Source organism: Chionomys nivalis, chromosome 1 (assembly GCF_950005125.1).
Source record: "Chionomys nivalis chromosome 1, mChiNiv1.1, whole genome shotgun sequence".
In the NCBI taxonomy this organism is placed as follows: domain Eukaryota; kingdom Metazoa; phylum Chordata; class Mammalia; order Rodentia; family Cricetidae; genus Chionomys; species Chionomys nivalis.
Genome location: NC_080086.1, coordinates 77,772,217 through 77,784,787, shown reverse-complemented (window position 1 = coordinate 77,784,787; position 12,571 = coordinate 77,772,217). Strand labels below are relative to the sequence as shown.

General features: G+C 45.4%; 1 protein-coding gene across 1 annotated transcript in view; it reads right to left on the bottom strand.

Annotated features, from left to right (window-relative positions):
- Dnah6 (dynein axonemal heavy chain 6) overlaps positions 1-12,571 on the bottom strand; it is a 194,201-nt gene that overhangs the window by 112,506 nt on the left and 69,124 nt on the right. Inside the window, exons 29-31 of the mRNA XM_057768879.1 lie at positions 7,413-7,550; positions 3,760-3,927; positions 221-369 (exon numbers count right to left, since the gene is read on the bottom strand). Coding sequence (XP_057624862.1) covers positions 221-369; positions 3,760-3,927; positions 7,413-7,550 — 455 coding nt within the window. The remainder of the gene's footprint in view (positions 1-220; positions 370-3,759; positions 3,928-7,412; positions 7,551-12,571) is intronic.

The window sequence follows — 12,571 nt, the reverse complement described above, 5'->3', positions numbered from 1 at the left end:
TGTCGACCTCACCCCGTCACATAGATCGATGACTGTGCATTCGTCAGTAGCATCTGTGGGGATGCAGTTGCGTTCTCTGAATGCCAACAAATCTGTCTCCTCAGGACTGAGATTGCAAGCATGCACTATCATGCTCTGCTTTCTTACGTGGCTTCTGAGGATGCGACATTCACATGGCTAACACTTTCGGGACTGAGCTGTCTCCCTTTGGATTTCTTACCCAGCCATGACCAGTACGGACTTGACCGCTCTCATGCCGAAGTCATAGTGATCCTGCTGGGACAGCTGCTCACTGCAGAGCTTGTACATCTGCGTCATCTTTCTCGCTAGTATCTTACTGGATTCAAAGCCTTCCGAATACAGAATTACCTAGGAGATAAAATAGAACACAGTGCTTACGTTGGCTTGCCTTCAACATAGTAGCCTGATATGGGTGTACTTGACATCTGCCCTAGACATCACACCTTTCTATTGCTTAGTGAGGAGACAACTATCAAAGAACCTGGTAGTCACGCGGCCAGCTGCCTCGCACTCCCGCATCAACGTGATCCCTGCTGTACCCGCAACTGTGAGTCAATGCAAACCTTTCTTCCATCAGTTGTTCTTGTCAGACATTTTGTAACAGCATGGAGAAGAGTAAAGGATAGAACGAGAAGAGTTTCCTGTGTCCCAGAAGAGTGACAGGTAGAGCCCTGCCGGGGCTGTGCGTAGTGATTCTGTCAGCTCCACAGGCAGCGATGGAGCCCTGGTGACCGCTGGCATGAGGAGCAGCTGTGTCAGCTTTTAAAAGTGGTCATACAGAGTTGAACGGTGGTGTAAATTCTGAACACAAAAGCAAGAATCGGTTTCTTTAGACTGAGGAGAGCTACTCTGGTGAGATGGAATTACTATTTGCTCCCTATAGTCAAGGCAACCTAAGCAAAGGTTTGCAGCCCTTCTCCAGCCTGGAAAGCTGCTGTCTTTACTTATACTTATTTAGTGTGTGTGTGTGTGTGTGTGTGTGTGTGTGTGTGTGTGAGAGAGAGAGAGAGAGAGAGAGAGAGAGAGAGAGAGAGAGAGAGAGAGAGAGAGAGAAAACGTGGTGGTGTGTGGCTATGCATGTGTCATTGCATGCCTATGGAAGACTCAAGGATTGAATTCAGGTTTTCAAGGCGGCAAGTGCCTTTGCCTGCTGAGCCATTTTGCAGCCTAAATCTTTGTCTTCCACAGCAGAGGTAGGAACGGAGTGTTCCTTCTACCCATCACACCAGTGATCTGCCCCAGCCACAGCAGGTGAGCTCGGAAGCAGAGCTTGGATCCTGCAGCCCAGCCATTGCCTTCTGCTTTTTTGCGGCTCGGCCACTGTGGATTTCACACTGCAGGTGATTATGTAAGAAAGGGTATATGGCAGCTCATTTCAAAGGCACCTCCAGTCAGCTTAAGTGCTGAGACAAATGAACAGGTGGCACAGGAGCCCTGCTAGAGTCTGCTAGGCTGACTACCCAAGATAAAAGTTTAGAATAGAAAATTATTAACAGTCAAGCTTGCCTAATGACCTGTAGATGTGACATGTGACAGGGTCATCCACCTGATAAACTAAAATGGTAGAGATAAAGATAAACTCACACGTGATTTTTGTTCAGAATAAGACAAATGTAAGAGGCAGATGAAGGACAAAACCTCGATTGTGTGTAGTATCAAGTCCTCGTGATTCCTCAGCCACAGAGGAAAAGGAGGAAGGGGCTTGTGTTAGAGTTTCATCCAGTGTGCCTCCCATCCTAGGTTGCTGCTCAGCTTTGCAAGGTCAGAAAGTGAACTACTTCACTTTCCCTACCTGTGCTCTTATTATGAAGTGAGGATATGTGTCACCATTGAAAGCATTTGCTGATGAGAAAGCCTGACTCTTTTCATCTGTGACACCAACAGGAAGCATGCCCAGAAGACTGCACTTAGAAATTCCTCCAGTTCAGGACTGAGCACAACAGTAGGCAAAGTGGGAGATGTGAGCACATGCTGAACGGGTCGCAGACAGAAGAGAGAGCAAAGGTACAGCCTGTCTCAGCTGTCCTCCACACCACGGGAGACGTGAGCACATGGTGAACCTGTCGCAGACAGAAGAGAGAGCAAAGGTACAGCCTGTCTCAGCTGTCCTCCACACCACGGGAGACGTGAGCACATGCTGAACAGGTCGCAGACAGAAGAGAGAGCAAAGGTACAGCCTGTCTCAAATGCCCTCCCACCACCGTGTCTGCAGGAGACGCAGGGCACCCCTGAACGCTTCAAGCATTATGCTAATTCAGCTTGAAATTCCTCTAGTGTTGGTCTGGTCTAGTCGTAATCAATTCCTTTTACTTCAGGTAGAAGATTCTTTAATAATTCAAAAAATGTATTAGCCGCAGGAGGAACCGGTGCTTTCCGAGAAATTCCATTCTGAAAGGGGAAGCGTCCATCGATATGAAATGCAGTCCAGGGCTCAAGGGAGCTTTTAGAGTTCTGAAAGGAAGCCCTGTATTTTGGTCTTGGCGCCAGACAGATGAGTCTCTGTTCAAATATTTGCTCATATCCGTATGAGCTGTGGGCACTTTATTGTACATAAAGCATACCTCATTAAAAGTGCTCTGAGAAACATGTAAAACTTATACACGTGGAGTCTTAGCTAGGATGAAAAAATAAAAACATTCAAATAAAAGGATTCCTTGGTAGATGTAGAAACATTAATCAATCACAAATAATTAATTTATTAATGATTATTGCTTTCAACTTAAACTGTTGCAGACTACAAACAAACCCCCTTCTCCATAATCAAGAAATTATGAATATTCAAGTGACTAATACAGCTTTGACTCAATATTTCTTCCTAATTTCTCTCTCTCTCTCTCTTTTTTTTTTTTTTTTTTTGAGATAAAGTCTCACTATATCACCCAAGCTGGTTTGAACTCACAGTAATCCTTCCGTTTTAGCCTTCTGAGAACTGGGATTAGAGGAACGAGGCAATACTTCTTGACTCTAATTAAATTTACATCCAAAGAGAAGTGGGGATAATGCTGTCTTTTTAGAACAAATTCCGACACTCAAACTCCTCGAGATGAACTGATTAAAGCCCAGTAAGTGGGTTAATCAAATACATTGCCTCACTCAATGTTTAGGAGTCTGCTAGATTCTGCGAACCAGCTGGGGAATTCTGGATGCTAGAAGTAAGACTGAAAACCAAGTGAACATGTAGAATGAGACATTCTCTGTTTGTGCAAATTTGCACTCCGTGTGAGTAATAACCAACAGCCATGACTTGGGTGCTTAGAAAGCGAGACGTCGAGGCTGAACTGTCAACTTGTCACAATCTAGAATTGCCTGCAAGAGATTCTGAATGACGGATTGCCTCCATAGTGTTGGCCTGTGGTTATATCTATGGGGGATTGTCTTAGCTGTCCATTGTGGGCAGCAGCATCCCCTGGGCCTGGGTCCTGGATTGTGGAAGTATATAAGTGAGCTGAGAACAAGCAAGCAAGCATGCATTCCTTTCTCTGTGTTCTTGACTGTGGATGCCAGTGGCTGCTTTAAGTTTATGCCCGCTTTTCTTACCAGCTTTGGTGGACTGCGATCTGGAATTAAGACCCAAAATGAATCCTTTCTCTCCTAAGTTGCTTTTGGTCGAGGCATTTCATAATAATAAAAAAGAAGAAACTAGGAAGTAAAAGGAGCCTCTGTCTTGAGAGAATTAGATGGCAAATAAGGTAAACCATGCTTAATTAAAACCCTGCTTCATTACAGTCTGAAGCTCACCTCTGCGATCAGCGCGTAATTGGGAACCATCATGGCGAACGGTCTGAACAGGGCTTTCAGGTTGTCTGGCAGTTCCGTTCTGCCAGCGTAGCCGGGGTTCATGGTGATGAAAGCGGCACAGGTCATGATGAGCTTGATTTCCCGGCCCTCAAACATGAATCTGGACAGCTGTGCAAAGAGAAGGTCTAAGAAACGAGCACTTGTCTGAGCGTTTGTAAATTCTTCCACACAATCATTTCTGGGATCAGAGACTCACTTAAAAGGAGCAGCCAAGCAGAGCCCGCCCGGTCCTGTTGTGGGGTGAGGGAAGCTTTCTCTAGATCTGCCTACTTCCGGTCTCTTCTGGGTCCTGTGTCCACTGCTCTCTACTTCCCTGCCTCGTCCTGCCCAAGCAGTGTGCTCCTACCTGAGCCAGTCCTGAACGCTTCGGTCTCAACATCCGCTGAGATTCTTCAGCTTACCTTCCACCGCTTGGCTGAGCAGCCCGCTCCACTCCGTCTTGCTGGTCTCCCCAGGGAAACCCCAGTCTAGTTTAAGCCTATGAGTGGTGTGGCCTGTCCGTGACTGCACTACCCTCACTTGCCCTTAACAGTAGATGATTGCTGGGCACCTGTGGAAGGCCGCGCCAGGGTGAGCCAGGGAGACACAGGGTTGAAGAGTGCTCACGCTTGAGCTCTGCTGTGTGCACTCAGGCCCAGAGTGGGACCACCCCATGCAGCAAATGTGACAGTCTTGGTGGTGGTGTGGTGCAGGTGGTGGTAGTTGTGGTCATGGTGTGGTGGTGGTGTGGTGGTGTGGTATGGTGTGGTGTGTTGTGGTTGTGGTAATGTGGTGTGGTGGTCTGGTAGTATGTGTGCATACAAAACCCATGCTGGGAACAGATCTGCGTCTAGAGACCTGGAGCACAGGGGGGAATGGTTGATGGGGTGGTATGTGGAGGGTAGAAGGGCATTTTAGGTTGATAACTGGGCAGCCTTTCAGGTGGGAGGACTAAGAACAAGAAAGAACATTGCACATTCAGGGAATAAGAGAAACTTACTTAGCCATAGGGCAACGAAGTTTAGAGTGAACCGTAGGTGGGCCTGATGCTGTGGACTGTCCCCATGGGCTCTTCCCAGCTGGTGGTGCTGTTTCAGAAGGCATGGGAGCTTTGAGCATTGGCGGAAGTGGGTCACTAGAGGTCGGCCTTGAGGTTATGTAGCCTGGCCCACTTCCTGTCTGTTCTCAATTTCCTGACTGACCAGTTACCTCACACTCCTATCCCATGCCTTCATCACCAAGTCTTAGCCTCTAAGCCTTTACACCATCCGTTCTCCACCACGAAGGCCTGTATCACCTCTAAGTCAAAACCATGCACTTTTCCCTCAAGTTGTTCTCAGTGGACAGTTTCCATGGCAATGAGGAAAGCAACAGGTACACTGGGCTCCCAGCACCAAGAGTCTTGTAGTCTGAGTTGAAGAGCTTCTCGTTTGTCTCCCGGCTTGTGGGAAGCAAAGAAGAGTGACGGAGAAGAGGTGACCATGGAGAGTTCGGGCCAACTACAGACTGGGGAGACCAGAGCCAGAATCTGAGAAGTGTATGTATGGATGAGGGGCTCCCCGCAGGTGCAGTTCATAGGAACAGTTTAGACTCTAGGCTGAGGTAAAGAGACAAAACAGAGCTGACGCTAAGGTTCCGAGTTGGGACAGTGAGCGAGGGTTCTGTCCTAGGCCAGATTATGGGGGCAGACCAGGGTGGGGTTGGGCCCTGTGTCATGGCCTGGGAAGAAATCGCTGAGTGACCTGGCTGCTGTGGAACGGATGCTTTCACTGCTCAAGACTCTACACTTAGGCTTGAATTTCTTCATTGGTTCAAGGGGTTTAGCCCACTCCGACTACCTGGCTGCTGTCCAGCTGGGAAAGCTCCAGCCCATCTCCATTCTGTCAGGCTCATGACCCTTTGCTTTCCAGACTTGCTGTTGCAAGATGGTAATGATTTGCAAATTTTCTCTGGAAATTCCACATTTAACCCACACCTTCGCAGAGTAGGTGCGTTTAGTAGAAGCAGGACAGAATGGAGGGGCCACTTGGATTCCAGTGTGTATCTCAGTTCTGCGGCATCCGTAGAAATAATTTTTGACTTCTTTGAATCGTTTTCACCTGTAATCATCTCCTTCACCAAGGGTTAATGAAAACACAAAAGCACAATAAAGATTCGCTTACTTAGCCATTCACTAAAAGTCCAGTCCCTACTTCCTTTTTTTCTATGATTTGCTACTTTGCAGAAGTCATAAACATCCTTAACATTATTTTAAATTAAAATATCTTGCCCTGTTTCCTGTATGGTTGTCTTGTTGGTCATCATCCCCAGGACTCTGAGAAGGTCATAGGCATGTGCAGGTGCAGGCTTGAAGCTTTGTCAGAGGAGACTGCAAAGGGACAGAGCCTATGCTCACCTACGACAGAGGACAGAGGCTGGAGAGGGTGATCTCCCAGGGTTTCCACACTGGACTTAATAACTCCTTACCAGGGCACCTTTCAATAGTAATTGGCTCCTGAGCTGGGATGAATCCAAAGATCCCCAGCTTTGCAATATGAACCTTACTGATGGGGCCCAAGGAAGTCTGATTCAGGGGCAGTTAATTCCCCGAAAGGAAAGAGGAAGATTCTGGTTTATGTAGGCTAAATTGTGCTGATCTTTGGTGACCAAACCTAGAAGGCTCTTCCTTCACAGCCATCACCTCCCCAACATGAAAGCCCTTCTTCAGCAGTGACTCACGTGGGAGATGCTAAGTAGCAGGCTCGCTCAGAATCTCTATTTGGTCCTCAGATTTTCCCTTTCAGTGAGCTCTGAAAAGCTCACCTGAAGAGGTGTGGGCTCCTTGAGCCTCTCAGGTTTTCTCTGCTATTTTCTCACCAACACTAGGTTGGCCCTGGAAGTCATGAAGAAATTTATGGGGCCCAGAAAACATGGATCTCAAGAAGCATCAGGTAAGTAAATGTCAAAAGTAAGGAGAAGAAAAGTGAGGAAGAAAGTGTGTGTATGTGTGTGTGTGTGTGTGTGTGAGCGCACGCCTTGGGGGTGGGAAGGAGGGTTTTGTGAGCTTGGACACTAGTTCTCACAGTCTCTGTATGCCCAGCACAGCATTTGTATGTTTGTGAATGTGTGTGTGTGTGTGTGTGTGTGTGTGCGCACCTTGGGGGTGGGAAGGAGGGTTTCGTGAGCTTGGACACTAGTTCTCACAGTCTCTGTATGCCCAGCACAGCATTTGTATGTTTGTGAATGTGTGTGTGTGTGTGTGTGTGTGCGCGCGCGCGCGCGCGCCTTGGGGGTGGGAAGGAGGGTTCTGTGAGCTCAGACACTAGTTCTCACAGTCTCTGTATGCCCAGCACAGCATTTGTATGTTTGTGAATGTGTGTGTGTGTGTGTGTGTGCCTTGGGGGTGGGAAGGAGGGTTCTGTGAGCTCAGACACTCATTCTCACAGTCTCTGTATGCCCAGCACAGCATCTGTTTCTTCATTTTGCTTAGATCAGGGTTGCACCTACCCCAGTCAGCCCTGTTACTATGGCATTCCCTGATTACACTGGACGATGTCTTTCCCAAGGTACTGCTTGCTGAATTAAAGAGCAGCTTGAGAAAGCTGAATTGACAGCCAGCTGCCCCAGCATCTCACCTTTGCAGCCTTGGCATTCCTGATGGTGATGAGTTGCTGGGCAATGACTGACAAGACTTCAATGTCAATTCGATTGAATTCGTCAAAGCAGCACCAGGCCCCCGACTGTGCCAAGCCACTGAAGAAGCGCCCCATCATCTGAAATGCAAGCAGAGCTAATCAACTTCTGGGTGCACTGCTGGTCTCCTCTAATGTGCACATGTGGAGCAGAGACACAGAGGAAAGGAGAGCGGCCTCTGGAGCGTGGTTACTCTTGGTGTTCTAGTAATGATCTAGTAATGATGAGCATTACATACCAGAAGCAAGCACATTCTACAAGAGGACATAGCCTTTTGCTTCTCTTTAATGGTTTGAATCCAATTTTTCTCTTAAATAAAATGATAATGCATATCATATGTACTTGGGGAATTTTTATTCATAACCTTCACTTATCTATGGCAAATACTTACAGGTTCTTAAAAAGTGTAACTCATGGAACAGACAAACTTGAGGGTTTAAAGAGGCCTTGGGGAATTTCACTAGTGGGGTTTCTGTTGTCTCTGAAAGGTGCCCACTGTGGCAGGCAGGGCATGAGCACCCACAAGCAGAGGCACCGATGCACTTGATTTCATTTTGCTTTTTTTTTTTTTTTGAGAAAGAGTTTCTTTGTGTAACAGCTCTGGCTGTCCTGGAACTCATTCTGTAGACCAGGCTGGCCTCGAACTCACAGAGATCCACCTGCCTCCTGAGTGCTGGGATTAAAGGCATGCACCAGTGAATCTTTTCTGCATATATGTATGTGCACCCCGTGGGTACAGTGTCCACTGAAGTCAGAAGAGGGCGTTGGATGCCTTAGAATAGTTAGGAGCCACCATGTGACAGCCAGGAACTGAACCTGGAGCTTGCAAGAGCTTCTCTTGCTCTTATCTCCTGAGCTGAGCTGGCTTTCCAGCCCCTGCTGATTTACTCTATAGCAGAATCCTAATGGTGAATGAAAATGATTGTAATTGTGCCTTCAAAAGTGTACAATGTCTTTGAAGACTGGGGTTTTTGGTTGATATTCCTTTACAGTATGTGTGTTTCTAAGAATAGAAGTGATGCACTTTCTGTCTCAAGGTCAAGTGAGCTGGACAGTGACCATTCTTCCTCCTGTTCCAACAAGCACAGGTTCATATGTCTCTCTCTCTCTTTGTGCAGGTGTTTCTTCATTTGTGTGTCTACACTCACACCTGATCCCACATGACAAAATCATGATGTAAAGGGCAGGAAAAAAATTTGCCAGTAGATGGAAAAACATTGAAACCGATCCTATAATTGAGAAAAGTGTAGCTTAAGGTAGAAAAAAAATGGGCCTTCTTCAATGGGGCCTTCAAGAATTTCTAAATATCAGGCCATGCAGGACAATCATGGTTCCTTATCTATTGGTCTTTCCTTCTCCTCTGTGTGGAAAACACAAGGGTTGTTGAGATTTCAAGATCGACTTTTCCCACATCAGATTAAAATGCCAGAACTTCACTGTAGACAAAGGAGGTCAATTTAGGGGAGATATGAGATTATGGGAGACAAGGACATTGGTGTTGGGGACAGGAAAGCAGAGACAAGGAAAGAAAAATGATTCCAGATCTTTCAATTCAGTTGTTGATAACCCAGAAATAATAAAAGATGGTTCTCCTTAGGAATGAAAGCAACTGAAACGAGAACACTTTAAAAAGAAAATCCTTAGTCATTCTTGGCTGAGGAGGACTGTGGGAGTCTGAAATCCAGCTCTCACATGAATTGTCTGTATCAAAAGTCCAGTAGATGCAAAGAGTGGCCAGGCCTCACCCAAACCGCATCTTAGTATGATACATTGGCCTGGAATGCAAAACTTTCTGCCTGCCTGTTGGGGCGGTCTCAACTAGGGATCTTAAAAAAGGATGCTTCACCAGGATGTGGTGGCACACACCTTTAGTCTCAGTACTTGGGGGGCAGAGGTAGGCAGGTATCTGTGAGTTCGAGGCCAGCCTGATCTACAATGTCAGCTCCAGAACAGCCAGGGCTACACACAAAAACCCTGTCTTGAAAACACTTAAAAAATAAAAAGGATGCTTCTCTTGATCAACAAATATTTTGCAAGTCAGGCAGATTCTTAGGTGTGTGTGTGTGTGTGTGTGTGTGTATGTGTGTGTGTGTGTGCACATGTGTGCAGGTAGGTACCTGCAGAGGCCAGAAGAGGGCATAGGATCCCCACAGAGCTAGATTTACAAGTGGTTGAGAGCTTTGCAACACGGGTTCTTCGAACTGAACTCAGGTACTCTGCAATAGCAGTACACAGTTGTAAGTACTGATCCATTTCTCCAGCCCCTTTCAGTATAAGTGAAGGCGAGGGCAAAGTCTAGGAGCCAAAGGTAGACAAGGAATCCATTGATAAGCAAACACAGTCGCATTTATCACTTGTTCCAACAAGGGAGAAACCACATTTGGTGAAGTGAGCCCTGTGAGCCCCGAGGAAACCATGGGTTGTATAGCACGAGAAAAGGGGGTGGAGTAGGGGTCCGGCTTGGCCCAGGAGATTTCAGCAAAGGCTCAACGAAGAATGGTTTTGTACTGTACGTAAGTAGATACACATACAATGTTTAAAGATTTATTTACTTTTAAACATTTATTATTTTATTTAATGTGCATGGGTGTTTTTCTGCATGCATGTCTATATGCTACTTGTGGGCCTAATACCCACAGAGGCTGGAAGAGGATGTTAGATCTCCTAGAAGTATAGTCACAGATGCTTGTGAGCTACTATATGAGTGCTGGAAACTGAACCTGTGTCCTCTGGGAAAGCAGTCAGTACTCTTAGCCACTGAGCCATCTCTGAAACCCCAATTTAAAATTTTATTTATGTACGTGTGTCTCTCTGTGTGTGCACATGAGTGTGCAAGTGCCTGCGAAGGCCAGAAGAGGACTCTCAACCCCTAGAGCTAGAGTTTCAGGTGGTTGTGAGCTGGCCAATGTGGGTTCTGGGAATTAAACTCAGGTCTTCTGCAAGAACAGCAGGCACTCTTTAACTGCTGAGCCATCTCTCGAGCCCCTGCTCTGTATATCAACAAATTGCAATAAACTGTCTGGCTCCAAGGATCAAACATATATGACGTTACAGCGCTAGAAGCTAGAAATCAGGAATCGGGGTGTTCATAAACCATGCTTACCTAAGCAAAACAAGTTTCTTGCCTCCAGATTTTAGGATTGGCAGGAGATCTACCATTTCCCCGCTCACACTGTGCCACTGTAACCTCTGCTTCTAGTGTGTCTTTTCACATACTTTCCTCCTCTATTTAGGTGACTGTACCCTCATTTCCTTCTTCTTAGAAGGGCATTGGTCACTACATTAGGCTCATTCAGTTTTAGCATTATTTTATCTATTGGTAAAGATTCTATCCCTAAACCAGGTAGCCAGATATCAGGACTTGACTATCTTTTGAGGAAGGAGACACACAAACAAGAGAGAAGGGGCAATTCTGCAGTGCATCTCATGATAGTGCCAATCTAGGTAGCAGGACAAAGGAAAGCTGTCTGAAGCTTTGCTGAAGAGGCAGCAGTTACTAGGTTAGCTGGGAGAGGGGGGTGCTCAGTCATGTTGGGGTTCAGATGGAGTGCTTGTCTCTTCTCATAAACAATTATGGTATGTTTTCTTTGCCTTACTCCACTGTGGGTATCCAATTACTCACTCCGATGTTCATGGTTTGTGAAATTGTGGTCAATTGGAAAAGCAAATAGAATCGAATATCTCATCTATTTTAATAGAAGATCACTGGGCAGTTTGTACACACAAAGGTTTTGAAAACACTGTCCCAGAGGAGGTAAAGAAAGAGACTATTCATTGCTTGAAATAGTTCTCTCCTTTGAAGGGTAGGTAGTGACTTCTTTGTGTCAGTGCTTGTCTAGGGGTCTAATTATGCCCTCAAATCCTGCAAAGAGCAGTCTTAGAATGAGTACTATGTGAGGCAGTGACATTTTACATTCAATTTCCAGACAAAACAGAGACAAGTATTGAATAATGTGCAAATGTCACAAACTGTGACAGAAAATGGAAGGTAGGGGGCTGGAAGGCAGTGTCTCAAAAAGTCTTACTTAGTGAGAGTTTCTAACAATAAAGACAAATATATACATTTTTAAAAAAATCTTCCTAACACCCACCAGAAGCACTAAGAAGCCAGCATGGATCTCTGCAAGTACCAAGGTATCTTTCAGGGTGTCTGTGAGGTCTAAGCGTTTCACAATTGTACTAAAGCACTATCTTTCACACTCAACTACCTGAAAATTTTTTTTAAATATTCCTCTTTTCAGCATACAGTTCTATCAGAGACTAGAGTCTATTCAGACAATTCAACCAAAACCATAAGCCTCAAGGGATTAAATACAAAATAAAATATGAAAATCTAGCTGTCATCCATTTTCCCAATCACCAAAGTTTTAAAAAGACATAAATAACCTGTAAGCTTTTTGCTTGTAAAGTTTTTTTCCACAAAATGGATGTTTATGTTAACATCATTATTGGTATTTTACATCAAATAGATATATAAAATACATTATCTTTAATTTCTAGCAAGTGAAATACCAATGGCTATAATTTATCTTGATAAATTTTTAACATATAAAGGGACTCCAGGACCAAATGTACTGAAAACCTTACCTTTAATTTTCCCTCCTCCCATGTACTTCAATTCCTTGAAGGCTGCTTCTATCTTTGGTGGTGTGGGAAAATCAAATTCACTAGGTAAGCGTTTCAGTAGTGAGCTACGCATCAGCCTTCAAACTTCTCACTATGTACCGGTATCTCTCGATGGCCCATCTTCTTCTAAAAAGTTAGATTTTACTCTTCTGTCGTCCCTGAATGCATTCTAGCCTATATGATTTTTACTCTACTTACTTATGGTTAGCATTTAAGAGATTGTTTTATTATTTAGGTGTGTGTGTGTGTGTGTGTGTGTGTGTGTGTGTGTGAACACTGAGTGTCCTGGCGGCCAGAAGAGGGTGTCAGATACCCTGAAACTAGAATTAAGGAGGGTTGTGAACCACCTCACGTGGGTGCTAGGAATGGAACTCAGGTTTTCCGCAGGTGCACCAAGCACTCTTAACTGTCGAGCCATCTTTCTAGCCACCCCCACCTGCCCTGTATAGATCTTCTTTTTAAAAATTCGCTTTTT